This window comes from Batrachochytrium dendrobatidis (assembly GCF_000203795.2).
Source record: "Batrachochytrium dendrobatidis JAM81 unplaced genomic scaffold BATDEscaffold_1, whole genome shotgun sequence".
Classification (NCBI taxonomy): domain Eukaryota; kingdom Fungi; phylum Chytridiomycota; class Chytridiomycetes; order Rhizophydiales; genus Batrachochytrium; species Batrachochytrium dendrobatidis.
Genome location: NW_006281099.1, coordinates 1317223 through 1336847, shown reverse-complemented (window position 1 = coordinate 1336847; position 19625 = coordinate 1317223). Strand labels below are relative to the sequence as shown.

Sequence of the window (19625 nt, the reverse complement as noted above, 5' to 3'; positions counted from 1 at the left end):
CAAAGATATTCAAATATCCTGAGGGTATTGGTTGCTTTGAGGATGGGCAGAATACAACTCAAGGTTTGTGTACCCACCCAAACACAGTATTTAAATTCAATGACTATATTCTTACGGTATGGCATGCATTGGCCTGTAAGGCTCTTGCCAGTTTATGGCCGGGGTCACGAATGAGTCTTTTACCATTTAATCAAACCAATGACTAATGCTTTGATTCTTATTCCATACCTCGTTCTTCAGTGACGATATTGAGTTTCTCAAGACACCACCTTCCAAGTATGCGCAGAAAACAACCATTCAGCATTGGTAATGTAGAGCTCGTTGATGTGTTGTTATACCAAATTCCATGTTTGTTTCAAGTATGTAGCATCAACGAGAACAATGCTTTGTAGCTCCTATGATAGATTTAAATCATCCGTGCTAGAACAGTCGCGGTCGATTAGTCTACCTGTCTGATACTTTGCTATTGGGTGAATGGGTCAGGGTTAGGGAATACTTTGTTTATTTTTGGCCTAGTCTTGCATCAAAAAACAATCGTCATGTTGATCTACTTCTCTTGAAATTCATCCTGTGATAATGCTCATTCCTAAATTTTAATTCTAGGCAACTTCGTGATTTGATTGCTTGTCCTACTTCGCGAAAGGAGGTGTTGTATGTTAGTCAAAATACAGTCAAGTTACTCAACACAGATACTCAGCGGGTATAGTTTATTATCTGAGTGAAACTTTATTTACAGCTGATAGATTGTCGCTGTCAAACTAAATTCAGCACTAACCACGCATAATTTGTTTTATAAGGCATCAGATGTATTGGAAAATCTATCGTTTTCGCCTACTTCTATGACCACTGGGTGCGGCTATTTAGCCGCTGGTGGCCAGAGGTCTCAGCTTGTAGTTCGGGATCTAAATTCGTCGTGGTAAGGTGGTGTGCATGTAATTATTGTTTATTTTACAGCCATATTCATGTAAAACACAACAACCATATGATGTTCACAAACCATAGTTTTGAACTAAACTAAACTGAAATGATCATGATTCCCTTTTCCTCTTTGGTAATCATAAGTTGTATGATCACCAAGCTTGAACCCATGTTTATGTATTGCAATCCATGCATTGGGGTTGACTGCTATGATGATCTCAATACAACTCTACAAACTCATATCTGTTGTATCCTAACTCTGATACGTTCGTGTCTAGTTCAAGAGAACAAAGATTTCACATTTCAGCAATGCAACTGTTGTTTGCATACTGATAAGTCAACGTTTGAGTTGGAGGAAAGAGAAGTTGGAGGTTGAACAAGTATGGAATGTATTGAAATTGCGATGTGAGCATTTGTTTGGGTTTTATGTAAAAATGAGTACAAAGACCAGTCAATTTTGCCAAAGAGTTCAGAATGCATAATATCCAGTAATTTGGTGATACCAATCATTTCATGAAACTGGTGGTTTATTATGCACCTTTACATTCCTATTTAATGTTTTATATGAATGCGACTGTAATATCATTGCATGTAAGGCTTAACAAGTCAAAATTGTGGCATTACATAAATATTGATAGGCACGTACAAACAACTGTTGGAGGATCCATCAACAATGCCATGTGTATTTCCAATCACGCTGGATCCACGCGCCTATTGATTTGTAACAATGATAAGACCATCAAAATACTTTCTCTTCCGGATCTTCGCCGAGTCTCAAACATTTCTCTTCCGACTGCAGTAAACTATGCATCTGTTAGTCCTGATGGCCGCAAACTATTAGCTGTAGGGGATACTTCAGAAGTATTCTTGTTCAATATATCAGCGGGTGGGCAATATGAGCGAATCAACGTAATGAATGCTACCAACGATGCTGGGTTTTCATGCTCTTGGAATCAATCATCTGAAAGATTCGCTGTAGCTAGCCAAGACGGATTTGTTTCTGTTTGGGATATTCGCAGTTCTGAAAAACTTGCCCAGATTTCATCAAAACAGGCTAGACGAGATGTGGTGGGTTGCCATTTTATACAGCTGACATTTTGCAGATTATGTTATTGATTTACTGTTTGATAGAACCCTCAAGTTAAAGGTGCTTGCCGTTGTGTCAAATTCTCCAACACAGGGTCTATTGACCTGTTGCTATTTAGCGAGGTAGTGCATATGCTATTGATTGTGACGCCTTATTCTAGATTATGAACCAGGCAAAATGGCTATAGCTTTACTCACTGTTGCAACACATTTCAATTTATTGTAGCATATTTCATATATCAATGTAGTAGATGCTAGAACATTTGATTCTCGACAGTCTATTTGCGTAACACCACCAGACATAGATCAGCATATTTCAGGAATTTCATTTTCTCCAGATAGTAGCACCGTGTTTGTTGGTATGAAAGATTGCCATCAATAGCTTTTACTGAATGACTAAAATTGGCTCATTACTGATGTTTTGTTTGATTGTCGAATGGTTAGGCACAGAAAGCTCTATCTTGAAATATGATGTGAATACCTTGCTTAGGCGCACATTTCCAGATGGATCTTTAAATTAGAGTTGGAAATAAACAATATATTTAGCCATTGCTTATTCCAGAGTAAAATAGAGACTCCAACTGAGACATACAGAAATGTTTTATTTTACGTGAATATGGCTGTAAATAATTTCATATCAACTAGACTTGCATACCAAAAATCGCTTGATGGGTTGCGTTTATAAATTTATTCAAATACTGCACACTGAAAATATATTGAGTTTTGGACAAGATCAGTCATTGTTGAATCATGTGGATTCGGATTTATATACTATTCCCAATGCACTTCGTTGATGAGCTGGGTATAAAACTCTTTAAATAAAAACACGTTTCCTGCAATTCTCTTCATGCGCATACCATGCAGATTCAACAGCCATACTTTGCATATCTCAACCTCAAAATCTAAAGTCATGTCAGGATACTGCTGATCACGGTACTCGCACTTGAAAATGTAGTGGTCTTGAGCCCGCGTAAATTTAATTTGGTTGTTGTATATGCGACTCAAAAAAATCAGCGCTCTGTGTATATCTTGAAACATAAAGGCCGGTGATAGTATTGCTGATGTTGTAGCCTTGTTGAACACAAATCGCATAGTTCGAACTTCTTTTGCTGATTTATGCATGATATGCCACTCTTCAATTTCTTCCATGCTCAACTGAATTTCTTGAACTGGTTTAGGCGATACTGTACAAGATGCATTGGAATTCAACGTCTCTTTTTGAGCAATGCCAACCGCTTTCAACTGAGTTGGCATGCTTGAATCATACTCTACCGTCACTGTTGGAATATTAGAAGCTTTGCTACCAACTGCACCCCCAGCACTTGGAGAAAGGCCAGCTGTGCGAAAACACGATGATAATCGAGTAGCTGAGTTGGGAGATCCTGGATTCAAATCATGCGCGTCTGACTTTAGTTGAGATATTTCTTCAATATACGGAGGTTCGGCTATTTTAGTAATATGTGTCTGTAGTTGAATCCGATCATCAAAAGTGACTGATGTAGTTGGAAGTGGTGAAATAGCAGACATGCGCCGCATAACATCAATGGCACGATTATTTTCATTGTAGCTTTGGCGACGCACCATGCTTTTTGGATTGGTCTGTATAGAACGTAAAGCAGTATTTGATGTTGTACTTGATGAGCTACTAAAAAGTGCAGTCAATGCATTTGGAGATGTAGGGCCTTTGCTTCTATTGAACATGAATAGTTTGAAAGTTGAAGATTTGTCAGTGCCAAGTTCTTGGCTGTAATTTGTGTTTACATTGGATCTCATGGTCACATTGTTTTGAATATCGTTTAATGGAACAGTTGTACAAATAGCCGACAGAGCATTGGCAGTCATTGATCGCTTACGACCAACAACTCTAACAGCTCGATTGGACTCTGGTACTGATTGTAATTCTTCTGGAATTTTTTCTGGAATGCTTTCTTTTGTAAAGTTTACTATGGGGCTCAATTTAAACTCATCTTCTGAAGATATAGGACTAAAAGAACTACTGTTTACACATGATTCGTAATTTGGCGTGGATGGATGGTTTGACTCTTGCAGTCCAAGTTCAGTGAGATGTATTGAATATTCTGTTGGTACGCGAACTGCATCTTGAAGCGACATACGACGACTGCGTTTCGAAGATGTTCGAGTATCTACAGGACGATACCTTTGCACCTCTGGATTGGTGTGAAGCGCAGATATTTCCGGTATTGGTTGTTCCTGAATAGACGTTTTTTGTGTATCGCTTGGCTGGCTGTTGATACTATTACATGAGCTGTTTAATTGATTTAAACCAGTGCGTACAGTAGAGTGTGATTTGGTGATGGTTTCCGAGTTAGGAAGTGGTGGAAGATTTTCGGGAATAGTCTTTTTACAAATATCGTTTGGCACAACCTTGTTGAAATGTAGTGGGATTTCTAGCTGTGTACCCAAACCCTTCTTGATACCTGGAGAAGTTGGAGAGGTCAATGTATTTTCAAAGCTAATGCTTTTTCTTCGTACAAATTCCTCTTTTGTTGCATCGGATTGGATTGACGATCGTCTCATATGTGTCACTGGAGCACCAGTATTGATAGAAAGTCGAAGTAGTTTTGCAGTCGTAGTAGATTTGGTGCCTTTGTCGTTGTTTTCTTGCTTTCCATGTCGTCGAAACACGTAAACAACATATGTTTTATCATAGTAAATGCTACTAATGACTTGAGCAAGAGTTGCCGAGTTTACAACTCCAGAAACAGCTGGAACAATTCGCAGCGGCTGTTCAGTAAATTCAGCATTGATCCACGGATGCGATCTTATACCTTCCATGTCGATTCTTGCTACTGGGTCCCGAACAAGAATCTTGCTTAATAAATCGCACAAACTCGGTGAAAAATAATTTGGTATATGATATTCTACCGCCTTGATATGCCGGTAGAGCAGCGATATGGTTTCACCTTGAAATGGAGCCCTGCCAGTCATCATAATATATAAAACCACACCCATTGCCCAAATGTCGGCCTTGACACCAACATATGGTATACCAGAGACCAGTTCGGCAGCGGCATAATTTGGAGTACCACAAAATGTCTGATAATAGTAGATTAGGACAAGTATTGACAAAATGAGACCTAGTCGCTTTTGACTTGCATTTGAAAAAAAGCTTGGGAGTAGTCAATTCCATCTGATGACTTGATTCATCAATTTGATATCCCAATTACCTTCATGTACTCTTGAACATCTGGATTAAATGTTCTTCCAAGGCCAAAATCTGAAATTAAAACGTTCCTTTCTTGGCTTATCAATAGATTTTCGAGCTTGAGGTCACGGTGAACGACACTTGCCAAATGGCAGTGATCCAAGGCCGACACGATTTGCCTGAAAAACTTTCGAGCTTCTTTTTCTGTCAAGTAACCTCTTGCTGCGATATAGTCCATTAGTTCTCCACCCTTGGCATATTCCCTATTAGCGCAATATTAAAGCAGGGTAAATTCAAAGTTATTCAGAATCGTATTGGCCAATCAAAATCAAGATTGGATGTCTGGGCTGCAGTCAACGCAGTTATCAATTGATATGCTCATAATACGCGATATATTGACAGCCAACTTACATAACCACAAAACACTCATCGTCAGTTTCAAGAACTTGATAAATCTTGACGATATTAGGATGGTCTAACCTCATCATTAGCTGCACTTCTTTTTGCATGTTTGAAATAAATGATTGGGTGCTTTCTGGGGTTTTTTCTGGCAATGAAGTAGGAGTGGACTGTACAGGAGAAGATGGAAGTACGGTGCTTTCTCGGAGCGGTTCTGAGTTGGGAGATCTAGGTACCAATTCGGCATTAATAAGTGCTGGCGTATATTTATTTGAATCTTGGCCATTTACAATATCGCTTATTTTTTCTGGCCGAGATGCACTTGATATAAGCTTTCCAAACTCTGTATCATTGGTTTTAGACGTGGCATGCATTTCCATTCGAGCTATACGAAGCTCCTCTAATTGTCGTTTACGCTCTCGCTCCAAATGAATTGCTTTACTTTTTTGTGCCTTTTGCTCCATGAGCTTCTTATCAATCACCTTTATTGCCACCTGAAAATGATAGATTACAGTCGCAAATTAATACCAAAAAAGGTTGTGAACGCAGCATACATTTGAAGGCTTGCTATCTTGACTCTAATATCAGCACAGTATCATTGGCTATGCAAAATATAATATTTGATTGGCATTACCTTTTCTCCCGTTTCTCTGTGGATGGCTATCTTAACCTTGGAAAAGGCACCCTGCCCAATTGTTTTTCCAAGACTGTATTCACCCAGAAGCTTCTTGCGTGCGTGCATATTTTAAAGATACAGTAGGCTTGAAAACAAGCTTTTGTGTGGAAATTTGAAATATGATGGTATTAGATTAGGTCGTGTTTGTGTATTTATCTAGAAATACCAGCCGATTTGATTTATATTGACTATGGCTCAATTAAAAATTGATCTAAAAGCATATCACATTAAACACAAGTACTTGCAATAACATCCATACTTTTTATAACCGCATTCACGTAAAATGGAATACTTGTATTATCCTGCAGTCATTGCCTCTATTTTGCTTTAACATAAACAATGGCTAGATATTTGTTGTGCTTTCCTACTACAAATTGACTGTACTGCTTCTTCAATTGACATTCTGAATCCTTCCTTATGTCTGGAATCGCATGTCGCACAAATTCATTTTATTAAATGGCAATGGCTGTAAATAAACAATGCAACTTTATACCTCGCGACACTCTGTTGGACGGTTGGCAAACCATGTTTAATCACTGGATTTGTAGCCTTGTGAAATGTGATATTGCCTAGAATCAAGTGAAAATTAGAAAATGTCCTTCTAATGCCATTGTTCAAAAACCCCAAAGTATCAAAGCATTTACAACTTCCTTGATCAATCTTCAGACACAATGTCTATATGAAGCACAAAATCAAATTATATTTTTGAACTAAAATAATCCTTTTTTCGATATAGCTATGCACTATAAGACCACCAGATTCATATATTGGGTTGATTGTTTTGATGTTCTCAATTAAACTCATTTTTGTTGTATCTTAATCTCAGATATGCCTGCATTCTAGTTCAAGAAAACAATAAAGTTTGTCAAGGAGTTTAGAGGACGCAGTGTTTAGTAAATTTGATGTGAATTGTATACTCTGGCACCTTTATTTAGTGTTTCATTTTATGTGAATACAGCCGTGAATATATTTCATAAAACAGATCTGCTTCAAGTCTTCAACGTGTTGGCCCAAATAGGGCCTTGTTTTTGTTATTAACAGGCGCGCTCAGCATATATATCTGAACACTCAGCCAAAAGTTGTTGGCTCTTACCATTTTCAAACAATGCTATCCTTGCATCACTCGAGAAAGGGCTCAATGACCAGAAAGCCCGTTAATTATGAAGATGGTGCTGATGATACAGATAGTATCAGGTCATATTTGGATTTGTATGGAAGTGATACTGACCGAGGCACATACCATCAAGGTCAAGCGTATAACCAACGCCCACCTAATTCTTCCTATGGCCAATTCCTGCAGCACCAATCAATTTACCAGGCTTCTACAAACCATCATGGACAGCCGTGCATTCAAGTTCAAAAACGAAAACCGTTTCTATCCGGGTTAGTCTATTCATTGCTTTGTAAACTAGGTGTTTTGACCATCTATCTGAATTTAAACTTGAAAACAGTACTTTTCAACTGCTGATTATTTTTATAACTGATTTTGAAACAATTAACTAAAATTTTGGTTGTGATTTTTAGTAAAGCTGCAGCAGCTGGTAGAAACATTGTAGACATGTTCCGTGGCTGGGGGATGAAGAGCAATCGTTCGGGTCATCATGCTCGCTACAACAGTGAATGTGTGATGCACACTCCTGATCACCAGGCTTACCATCATGCGATGATGGCTCACGAGCACAATGTATCTCGCGATACTTCTCTGCCAACTATTCCATACATGCCCTCAGTTGCCATGTCGCCTCGTCTCGGAAACCAATATAATCCATCTCCAAAACCCGTTCATCAGCGAGCTAATTCTGCCCGACCACTTCCTACTACTCCCATGCAGATGATTCATAACCAACCGCCCCAGACTCCGCGCGATCCTAGAGCTAGACGACCAACTGGTCCGAGGGATTTACCAATTGTTTTAAAAACTACTTTAGGTATATTAATATTACACAGTATATCATAAAATTTCAAGTAGCTTACTGCTTCCATGTCTATTACACTATACGATTGAATGGATTTCTAAACATACACAGATCCCAAGGATAATGAAATGCTTATTCAAACTCTCCAAAAAGAAACTATGCAGGAAATGCAAAAATTGGTTACTCTTATTTCAGCATACACCTCTTGTCCAGACGTGCGTTTGGAAGCCCAGATTCGTGAGAAATGGGTCGAAGTAAAAGGAAAAACTGAAGCCATAGAGGTAAAGTCGCGTAGAATGAGCTATAAACTGCAATTTTAAACACTAGATAACATTGGATACTCTGTAATGATAGACAAATATTTTGAAGCTATTTCCTGCTTCTACTGCAGTGGTTGCTACTGACAGTGCTACTGACAGTGCTAAAGATCTGGTTGAATCGGCAAATATCCCATCTATTGCAGCTGCTGCAGAACCTGACATGATCAGATCTAAATCCGCCTGTTTCCCTGTATCTGACGAGGCCGAGGATGCCACAGTGGTTCGATCCGACGCACCCAGTAGTCGATCAAGTTCTGGCGGTAGCGAAATTATTAAAAAGTTTGCTACAAAGCTTGGACTGGATGTACAGAGTCCTAATCGCAACGTCAATGGAGTTCGACGACCAGGATCCAATGCGACCGAGTCCAATACCAAATCTTTCCAGCCAGCGTATGCAAAATCCAAACTTGCCCAGTTGAGATGATGGTTTGTATTATACGATAGCAATGATGAGCTTGTTTACAAAACCTCAAAAGTGGGCAAAACGATATAATTGGCGTAATTCCCAATAAACTAATGATTTTTCACCGCCATATTCACGTAAAATAAAGGCTAAGGAGTCAAAATACATAATAAATAGTTAGTCTCATGATGAACATTGTATTTTGAGGAATTGAAAATGCCAATTTGTAGTAAAAAGTACAACGAATATTCGAGTATGTATTCCAAAATCCTGACTGCAAGGCAAAAATGTTATATTTTAGTGAATGCGATTGTAAATTCAACTTATGAGCATTTTATTATTTTTGGCCTTCAATAGTAGATACCAGTCATTACATTGTCCAATTCAACGCTGCTTGCTTGAGCCAAGGCTACACATAACCAAGTTGCATTTTTACTGCTTTTCAACCACTTCTTATCCACACATGAAATACAGTCTGCAAATCAGTGGTACGCATTCCGGTGATTGTTCCCCTTCGGTTATTGTGCGATTTGATTCTGGTCGATATCTGTTCAATTGCGGGGAAGGAACCCAACGGCTATGTAATGAGCACAAGATTCGTCTATCAAAACTAAGGGGAATCTTTATGACCCGCACAAAATGGGACTGTATCGGTGGTCTGCCTGGAATGATCCTTACTGTAGCAGACGCTGGTCTTGACTCGTTTCGACTGTATGGGCCTCGCAATCTTTCCTATTTTTTGGCTGGAACTCGCAAATTTATGTTTAGGTTGTAACATGCATTCTATATTTCAAGCCGATTGAGCTCATGTATTTCTCAAAAAGTAGTACCGCCAATGCTATTCGACTTTTGATTAAAATCTATGAGAAATGGTTGCTAATTTATTTTATCCGAATTAATATCAATGAATCTGGTAGGCCAAACATTAATATATCAGTAGTGGATATTGAATCATCCAAATTTGACTATAGCGACGAAAATATCCATATAAAAGCCATTGCATTGACTCCGGAACTAGGAGATTCTAGTATCTGCCCAATCTCTCCACTTGCAGGGAGAAAACGATCCAGTCACGAATCTAATCGTGAAAGTAAAGATGACGCTTATTTTCTTCAAAAGATAATTAAGCAAATGTTTCCCAAGCAGCCTGAAGGTCTATGTAGAATAACAATGCAAAAGCAAGTTCAAGATATATGGGATGATTTTAAATCTAGAGGCTACAATTGGGACCAACTTCCGTCTACAGCAGACGATGCAGTATCGCTTTGTTATATATGTCAAGGACCTGAGATTGCAGGAACTTTGGATCCAGTATTGGCAATGAAGCTTGGTGTTAAGCGTGGTCCAGATATGGGTGAGTTTTTATTGGGCTCGTTTAAACTGGCTTATTGCTTTAATTGTTTTTTTTTCAATTAATTGGGCTGATTTTCATTTCAACTGTTGCAGGAAAACTTAAATCGGGACAGACCGTGTTGTCAATAAATGGAGTTCCTATTAGCCCTGATCAATGCGTCACTCCTCGTAGACCTGGCCCAGTACGTATTATATTTGTAAATAATTATTCATTTGCTATCGCTTACATTCAATGTTTGTGAATTCTAGGTATTTTTAATTCTCGACTGTCCATCAAAATCGTACATAGCATCATTGATTGAAAATGCTATAATTAAACAAGCAGCATCAGGGGAAAAACCAGCGCAATGTGTTGTGCACATTTGCGGTGATAAAGTTTTAACCGATCAGAGATACATTGATTTTATGAATTCTTTTCCAAGTACTACGCAGGTAATATTTTTGATACCAATTCATCTTGGACTGACGATATTTTTTATTCACAGAGTGCATGCTTACTTTGGAATATCACTATTTTAGCACATTTATATTAGCGAAAAACACAACAAACAGACTTTAATTTTTGAATCTTATACCAGAATACAGAACCAGCTTCATATGCTTGATAGTAGCATGTTTTTATTGCCTTATGTTGCACCACCTCTGAAAGATCTTCCTGGTAAATTTAACTTTCACGACACGTTTTGTAATTTAGTCTGTAACAAACATGTTTTACTGATATATTGATTTTGACTGTAGTTGTTTTTGGTTTACCAAAGTCTGCTAAACCTGCCGAATTACTTTTATCGTATCAATTTGAGCCCAAACTGCTTATAGATGTTTCAGAATGTCGATCAGAGCTTGTCATGGAAACTGGAACAAATGCCTATAAAGAATACGTATGCCTTGCTAAACAAACAGTAGATGCTATAAATGCTGCTGAAAAAGAAAGATCTGATGCAATGGCTGTTAGTCGAAAGGATTTGCCACTACTGTCTGTGCCTGATCCGACAGAAGGAGTTGCTGTTACACCTCTTGGAACAGGTTCGGCTATACCAGGAAAATATCGTAACGGTATGCATTGCTATTTTTGAAAACTATGCATTTAAATGCATTGACTAACATGTTCTTTATGTAGTAAGCTCTACACTGATTCAAACACCACAGAATGCATATCTTTTAGATGCAGGCGAGGGCACCTACGGACAACTATTTCGCCATTTTGGTCCTATTGAATTGCAACGAGTTTTTGAATCATTGTCGTTTATGTGTGTATCCCATATGCATGCAGATCATCATCTTGGAACAATCACTGTTCTTTTGGAATGGGCCAAGGTATTTTAGATTTTTTAGCGCGATCAAATATGAGTTTGTAAATTTCAAAACTGATGCTGTTCAACGCAAATACCAGGCGACAGAAAAAACAAGTAAAAGACTATTGTTGGTTGCTCCAACTCAGATGTGGAATTGGCTGTGTGAATATACTTTAGTTCAAAAGCTTCCATTAGATCGCATTGAATTCGTTGATGCAGCAACTACCAAATGGAAGCGCGAAGATGGAGCCAATCAATCATATGCCACGAACAACAGGTAAATGATATCTATTTTTAAAATGTTTTAAATACAACAACACTAATGAGTTTAACTTGATTGCTCTATGGCAGTGTTTTTTTGAAAGCCGGACTTTCCAAGATGACTACGGTTGGTGTTAACCACTGTCCCGAAGCGTACGCTATAGTTGCAGAAACAATCTCTGGATTTAAATTTGGGTAAGATTCGATTACAATTTTATTTTGACTATTTTGCACTGACATGCTTTGATGTAGGTTTTCCGGAGATTGTCGTCCATCCCATGACTTTGCTATTGCTGGTAAAGGTGCACACTTTTTGCTACACGAAGCAACATTTGATGATGAAAAGCAGCAGGAAGCAATTGATCGACGACATTGCACAATCAATGAAGCGATTCAAGTTGGACAAGAGTATGTGAATGTAGCATTTGACTATAAAGCCCCATGCATTAAGATGATATAATTAACTGCCAGCCCGTTTTATTTTTGTAGAATGCAAGCCAAGTGTTTATTATTGACACATTTTTCTCAAAGATATCCGAAATTACCAAACATTGATTCTCCCACAAACGAATCTGTTGGGACTGCAACAGGGCCTATAGTAGGAGCAGCATTTGATCTTATGCGGATTCCTATACAGTATTTTTGGAAATTTCCAAAAATGATGCCTGCACTCAAACTCTTGTTTCCACCAGAAGAGTAGACTTGAATCCACTAGATGTTGAAATTTAAACTGCACATTTAGCAATTAAAAATAAAAAGCGCATTCCCTTGTCGTATTTATTGATTGCTATAAAAAGTTCCAGATTGGAAGATTATCAGAAAATGAGTTTGGTGGATGGAATGTAAATAGTTTGCTTTTTAAAGAGCTTTCAAGATTGCAAAAGCTGTTTCGTTCACATTGGAGAAAAAATAAGCTGCTTCCAGGTATCGTTTTAAATCAGGATCAAGAGCGTTGATCTGATCCAACGGTTTGTTTGATCCTTGCTGCTGCAACGTTCCAAATGGCCAGCCAGCTCCTAGTTCAGATTGAGCCATAGAAAGCAATTGTGTATTGATACTGACTCCAGAATACAACACGTCTTGGTTCAGAATATGTAAAAATAGACACCTACAAATACGGTACAACAAAAGTTAATATGTATTATCATTCAATAGCCAAAGTGTATTAATGCCAACAAATTTGAAAAATTACCCAGCCCATAGGAGACCATCGCCAAAAAGCTCACTGGATTGCATTCAAAACAAAGTATCCCACATGCACCATTATTAGCCATGCATGTCACAATCAGTTTGGAATGTAAATTTAGTACACCTGGTCAAGATTTGAACTACAAAATACAATGTATGCTTACCGAACTACACGATCGTTTCCTGCCAAAGTTGGTATGCATAAAACAAACTCCAATCCAGACCAAATGTGCACAAACGCTTTTGGGTTGACTAACAGGTGATCGGCTCCAACTTCCCAATTTCCACTCACTTGCAGCAGTGTAGATCGCGCTTGGCTTACAAACCTTTTAAGGTGTTCTACCGAGTGAGAAGTGGTCTGCGTAAGCTCCAAGACACCCTTACACCAGGGTGTAAGTGGAAACATCATGTTTTCAAACGGAAGTTTAGTCTCCAAGTCACATAGTAGATCAATATACGCTTTTTGTCCGTTTTCTAAAATAATGCAATATAAAATTAAATATTCAATGGAATCAACTAAATATGCATATGAATTTCAAGTTTACCTGCAGCGACAAACTCCTGCATTGACACCTTAGCCAAAGAATTATATACCGACTAAAATTCAAAGTGAATATAGAATTATCGATTTAGTATTGAAATGCTATACCTATGTTTTGATCATTAAGACGTGTTTGCATACAATATGATCATTGATGGACTTGATAGTCACAGTTGCATTGCCAATTTCGCGAAATGCTTGAAGAACTTCACTTTTTAAATCTCCATACGCAATCAGAGGCTTATATTCTCGGTTGTAATACTCGAAAGTTTCTATGCTCATCAATAAATAGTCAGAATAAAAATATAACTGTACGCATCTGAGGAACTAGTCAAATCAATATTTAAACACTCACCAGCTAGGCTTGCAGAAACTGAGGGTGAACGCACCTGCATGGGACTACGTGTGTAAATAGCATCAATGTACGGGTTCATTGTATGCTGGATCTACAATAAAATACAAAAATTAAGCTCATACTATTCCACATATCTAAATTATAATTTGCCACTTTTTCTTCAAAACTAACCAGCAGTTCCACATGATGAGTGATTTCTGAAGCCACAAAACCAATTTGCGTAAAAGTCAGTAGATTTAATAAACATTTAAAGTGTGGTTCTCCAAAGAATTCTTTAAAAATGACATGCTGTGCTGTATACGCTGCAGCGAGTGCCTTTGTAATTTTCACATTGTACAGTCAAACGAAAATCGATTAGATTGAAATGATTTACAGCTAGTTTGAAAAATGAGCAGTTGGATTGCATTTAAAGCAATAGTGTACCTTTGAGCCAAAAAGATACATTGGTCTAGTTTTAGGAAAATGTGATCTTTGAATTGGCTGAGTGTAAAACACAGGACTTCTCATAAACCTAAATGTACTCAATTAGTATTCATCAAACTACATATTTTCATCATCACGCCTGATTTAACGGATTGGCTCACCTTTGAGTAACTGAGTTGTAACAAAAATTGGGAATAAAGTCATTCACCAGTTCATGAATAACGTGCGACATAATACGACCATTAGATGCAGACAGTGACAATGAATCGTCACACTCGGCCATGATATCTTCAAATCGTTCCAATTCGATGTGCTTGGAAATTAACTCGTGGGTTAGACGTGCACACTTAATTAACGAATCAAGTTCCTATTTCAATTTGGTAATGCATATTAAAGCACATAACAGCAAATGTGAATTAGAGTTTTTTAGCACAATCCATGTCATCATTGAATGACACTTACTGATATGTACAAGAGATCACTTGATTCAAAGCGCGTAATAGCTACATCAATAGATTGTCGCAGATATTGACTGAAACTTTGAGATAACGCTTTGGATACGTTGATGCTGCGTCCAAGAAGCTATATTAGATTATGAGTTAGAATCTCTTCAAAATGCAACAAGGTAGCATGATTATGCCAATTCAAATATAAACTACCTCCAAATTGGATTGTTGCATAATATATACATATGAGTTTGAAAATAGTGCTTCGGGTCGATAGTTTGAATCTATCTCTACTTTTAAATCTGACGGAAGCAATGTCCTGTTTGCCATCAAATATAAGCCAGGTTCACAATTAACAATACATTTGGCAAATAAATTTGTCCACCTAGTCAAAAATCAAATTGAAAACTTACATTGATGCCAATTTTTTGTAGTGCAAAAATATACGCTGTCCAAGCTTGAACATAAACTGATCAAAACAAAGATTCACCTCTGCTTCGATTTCGTCAAAAATAACTCGACTTTTGAGATGATAAAGTGTACGATATGCTGCATCATTGTAGAGGTCTAGAGGATAAAACATATATCTAAAGCTCATCAAGATTAAAATCAAAGATACCAAATCACAGGCTAGAGCATGAGTCACACCAAAATAATTGGTCTTACTGAATGGTGTCCGCATGACTTGATTCCAATATAAACTCGGTCAAAATCCATGGTAATGATGTGCTGATAGGAAACTTGAATAGAATCATGTAAGTAACATTCATTGGATTTTACTATGGTCGCGTCTAAAAACCACGCAAGCATTTTACCTGAACTTGTCTGCTAAGTTCCAAATAAAACTCCTTGAACCACAGTGTGGATAAATCAGAGCATTCACGAATGGTTTCTAACATCAGGTTATGTTGTCAGAGTTGGATCACACAAACCGAAAACATTTACAAGAAATTAGATTTACATACCAGAAAGGTTTGTCATGGGCAGATAATAGAAACTCTCGTCAAAGAATTTTTGCATTTCGTTGACTTGCGCATCTTTGAATGTTTTTTCTTTGATAATGCTGCCTTTCATCCCCTTTGATTTTTCGTTAAATATAAAGTCCATAATTGTGCGAACAAAATGAAGCTATTGCAATAAACCCAAAATGATTTTAGTATACACGACAAAAGTATATACGTTTACATGAAAAAATACAAACTATTACCTGACTAGGAGATATAGGGTCAGATCGCAGTGTTTCCGTGTCCATATTACTACCTGATTTTACTGGTGTCTCGCCGTTAACATCGCCATCAATGCCAGAATCGCGAATATATTTTAACAGGCTACACAGTTTAACATTTACATAATTATTTTTGCAATGTCAGTTGAAGCACTTTTTGCAACACAACACGTTTTAGATGCATTAAACATACGTGGCTACTGGCTTTTTCTTCTTGAGTGCGCTGTTATAGTACTGGCTGATGTTTGTTCGCATGAATGCCTGAAATTCAAGAAATACCGTCTTGTCTACACATTCTTGTATTAAACAAATGTTGGAGTTGAAAAATCCAGCCATATTTTTGATCATGGCAATATACTAAACAGTGATTGAATAGTCATCAAATCTAAATGTAAGCTTTCAATTTCAAATGAGCATAACCTAAATCATATTTAAATTTGCAAGCACATACTTCAATTAGAGATCGCTTGTCTTCGGAATTATAGCTATATCTGACAGCCTTGTTAATAGAAACACCAAAAGTTGGCATTTTAAAAGTGAAAAAACCATGTTAGATTCCTTAACCATAAGCTCATTATGAAGCGTTACATACCAACTCATAACTCGTGGCATCTTCAGGAATGTCTAAATTTGTTGCTCGTGATGCAGGATGTAACAATTTGTATGCTGTCTGTTCATTGATTTTAATTGTAAACATAGACATCATTTTCAGACCTGCCAAAGTTGCGTTATACACTGACTTGGCCAAATCAGCCGAAATATGGCCAGCTTTGTGTTGCTTACACAATTGTGCCTGGTTTAAATTTTGTCAGTACGGTCAAATATGTGAGCGTGTATGTGCATGTCTATTTTTGAATGAAATGTTTGACTTTATAACTTACGTTGACCAAAGCAACTTTAGCACGGGCTAAAATTTCCTTGTACTGATTTCGATTTTCTTGTAAACCAGTGGATAGGCGGTATGCCTTAAAAAGCGCTATATTTCCTGCTTCATCTGCTTCAGGCGATTCCCACTTTGCATTGGTCAGATGAGGTGCTTTGGCATATATAGACGGCAATGATGTGACAATATCTCCAAATAGAGTAACATATGGCGTAGCCTATTTACAGTTCATATAGTATAGTTTGAAAAAATGATTGGTTACACGCAGATCTTGTTTGGATAAAACCATCAATATTAAGACGTAACTCAATGTACCTTGAATAGTTTTCCAAGCTTGTCAATCTTAAACCGCTTTCTTTTTGTAAAATCGCGATCATCTGTGTCCCCGTCCAATAATGACACGGCAAATGCCATTGCCTAATTTCATTTAAAAAATTAATTATAAATGTAAAAAACAGTATTAAAAATAAGCCAGGTGCACTTGAAATCTTACCCTTAGATACACATGTTTGGTTAGAGGAGTTAGATAGTGCTGACTATCAACGTGATCTACACATATATTGATCATATCATGAAAAATATCTTCGTATGTGTTGCTCATGGTAGCCAAAGCTTTTTTGACATCAGTTGCAAATTGGTCTTGCTGAGCAACAAAAAAGGCAAGTTTTGGAAGCAACATGAGTTCTGACTCGGATTGTTCTTTTGGGAAATTTGATATGGCCCTGATACCATGAATATACAAAAACAGTAGATTAAAATGGAGTTTCAACAATTTTGAGCAATTAGTTTTGATCAAGATTCAATACTATTGTAAAACGCAGCAGTGGCATTCATGACTATACAATGTTGCATACCGTTTATACATGGATAAATCGTTATTCATGGATCCTTTCATGTTTTTCATGCTATCAAGACTAACGACCATATCAAGTACATGGGCCACCATGAGTAAATAGGCCTCCGATGGGAAAAATTCTCGATCGCGAATATCAGGTATGATACTTGCTAAAGCCTCGGTAAAAACAATAATGAATTTATCACGAAATGACATGAGTTGAATCATGCGACCGATTTCTGGACGAAGAATTTCATAGGTGCAGCGATAAAGATATTCTTTGCTATCTTGGTTATGAGCTTGAACCTAAACAACAAGATTGAGTTGTAAAATAAAGTTGAATCGTTACAAGACATGTGAGATGTAAACGTGCTGTAATGGCCAAGAAAGCTTACGGGAGGAATGGCACGACCACAACTTCGAAAAGAATAAAGAGTATAGATGAGCTGCCAGCCTTCTTTAAGTACATCGTGCTATAGTTGGTATGAATGTGAGTATGTATATAAAGCAAATGTCAGTGTTGTGATTTATTTCAAGATGGGTGGTGAAATTGCTAATATTCATTATGAAATGGAAGATCCATTATGAACTCAAGTTTGCGCAAGATGCCCACTTTTCCACTCTATCTAGCCGGACATATCTGCACCAGTAGTTTAATAAATAAGACAATGCATGCTCATGCTATACCATTTTACTAATAAGCTGAGCTTCTTTTTGAAAGTATTTCGACACGGCGGCTTTTTCACCACTCTTGGCTTCAAAATACTGGTCAATATCAAAAAAGCTTGCATCTGCAAAATTGATGTTGGAGAGGCCTTGAATGAGGAGAGGCATATATGGGGCAGATGCGTCTGGCATGTCTCGTGGAGTGGAAAGAGTAGTTAGGTTAGCAAGAGATAGAGTTGCTTGTTGCATGGTTGAGCAAGAACCATTATGCGTTTCATTTATTGATGTATCTATAGATGTTGCCATGACTTGATAGATGCAAGGGGTGAATGGTGGAAAGCCGACTAATTCAGGTCGCGACAGTTTTTCGTATAACACTTTGAAGCATCATTTTAAAGCTGGTGATATTACTGGTGTAAAAATACGCTTGTACGAGCTAGAGGAATATATTTCAAATCTTTAAGCACCAATTGCTCGATGGTGTGTACTTTAGTGCCTGCTGTCATTAGACAGATTCAAGCCTCGTGTATTGATAGTAAACCCATCCGTCTAACTAGAAAAATGGGATTGAGCTTAAAAACAATGCTCAAGCGAGATTTGAACAAGATCAGACTCATGACTTCAAGATAGTTATACGATATAGTCTTGGATGGCTTAATTCGATATGTTTAAATTTGTCTCTTATTATTTTCAAACCAAACCATCATTTTCTATATACAGAGTACATATAGCGTCGAAAGAGGCAATTGCCTTGCAGCAATTAAAGGCGACTAACATTAATGAAATCAGCGTAAACAAAAAGGTCTACCGAATTAAAAAGAAATTGACCAGTTTCTAACACACCATTCAATAGAGATAGTAGAATCTCGTAAAAACTATAAAGGAACGATGAATAAAGAAGGCAATGGTATAGAAGGAGTGGAAGCAAGAGAAGGAAATAGATATGAATTTAAATACTAAACGATATCAAGAATTGGTGCAATGATATCATCTACTCCAAACTGGGCAGCCAACATCTTTGCACGATCCAACGGAATCCAAGTTCCTTGATACTTTCCATATCCACCTTGAATCTTCTCATGCATCTCATGATGCACTTCTTTTTCCAAAATCTTTGTTCTACGGCCCTTTTCGATTCCAGCAACCTTGAGAACGTGTGTTGCATTGATCCAGCTATCTTCACGTCTTCGCATGACGGAGTTGTCACCCACAGCAAGTTCATATACAGGAACATTTGAATAAGTAGCTTCGTAGAGACTTTCACCGGCATTGG

General features: G+C 37.6%; 6 protein-coding genes across 6 annotated transcripts; 3 read left to right on the top strand and 3 right to left on the bottom strand.

Moving 5' to 3' along the window:
- Window positions 1–118: 118 nt before the first annotated feature.
- On the top strand, window positions 119–2525 carry BATDEDRAFT_84681 (uncharacterized protein; the record flags this gene model as incomplete). Its single annotated transcript, XM_006676230.1, has 8 exons — window positions 119–135; window positions 241–306; window positions 604–700; window positions 798–916; window positions 1557–1986; window positions 2050–2127; window positions 2231–2363; window positions 2449–2525. 8 exons carry the CDS (start codon window positions 119–121, stop codon window positions 2523–2525), a joined length of 1017 nt encoding a protein of 338 aa, XP_006676293.1.
- A 2227-nt stretch (window positions 2526–4752) lies between these two features.
- Window positions 4753–6311, bottom strand: BATDEDRAFT_8115 (uncharacterized protein; the record flags this gene model as incomplete). Its single annotated transcript, XM_006674907.1, has 5 exons — window positions 4753–5061; window positions 5193–5433; window positions 5582–5666; window positions 5985–6063; window positions 6204–6311. Coding segments are annotated over 5 exons (822 nt in total), but the record flags the coding sequence as incomplete, so codon positions are not given.
- Window positions 6312–7350: 1039 nt separating this feature from the next.
- On the top strand, window positions 7351–8905 carry BATDEDRAFT_21575 (uncharacterized protein; the record flags this gene model as incomplete). The annotated part of the gene is made up of 4 exons (XM_006675261.1): window positions 7351–7628; window positions 7770–8173; window positions 8273–8442; window positions 8516–8905. 4 exons carry the CDS (start codon window positions 7351–7353, stop codon window positions 8903–8905), a joined length of 1242 nt encoding a protein of 413 aa, XP_006675324.1.
- Window positions 8906–9347: 442 nt separating this feature from the next.
- BATDEDRAFT_21574 (uncharacterized protein) lies at window positions 9348–12490 on the top strand (the record flags this gene model as incomplete). Its single annotated transcript, XM_006675260.1, has 11 exons — window positions 9348–9652; window positions 9802–10238; window positions 10331–10419; window positions 10487–10669; window positions 10757–10895; window positions 10976–11290; window positions 11355–11551; window positions 11628–11806; window positions 11881–11985; window positions 12043–12198; window positions 12280–12490. 11 exons carry the CDS (start codon window positions 9348–9350, stop codon window positions 12488–12490), a joined length of 2316 nt encoding a protein of 771 aa, XP_006675323.1.
- Window positions 12491–12537: 47 nt separating this feature from the next.
- On the bottom strand, window positions 12538–18650 carry BATDEDRAFT_34013 (uncharacterized protein). The gene is made up of 25 exons (XM_006675661.1): window positions 18374–18650; window positions 18082–18159; window positions 17706–17992; window positions 17345–17573; window positions 17167–17268; window positions 16850–17068; window positions 16561–16761; window positions 16420–16467; window positions 16162–16325; window positions 15951–16071; window positions 15709–15871; window positions 15559–15635; window positions 15410–15483; window positions 15157–15330; window positions 14957–15062; window positions 14760–14879; window positions 14459–14664; window positions 14298–14385; window positions 14046–14189; window positions 13875–13965; window positions 13661–13791; window positions 13524–13575; window positions 13143–13452; window positions 12983–13015; window positions 12538–12898 (listed from the first exon to the last, which is right to left on the bottom strand). Exons 1-25 carry the CDS (start codon window positions 18599–18601, stop codon window positions 12649–12651), a joined length of 3696 nt encoding a protein of 1231 aa, XP_006675724.1. The 5' UTR covers window positions 18602–18650; the 3' UTR covers window positions 12538–12648.
- Window positions 18651–19314: 664 nt separating this feature from the next.
- Window positions 19315–19608, bottom strand: BATDEDRAFT_7060 (uncharacterized protein; the record flags this gene model as incomplete). Its single annotated transcript, XM_006674871.1, has 1 exon — window positions 19315–19608. A coding segment is annotated over one exon (294 nt), but the record flags the coding sequence as incomplete, so codon positions are not given.
- Window positions 19609–19625: the final 17 nt, after the last annotated feature.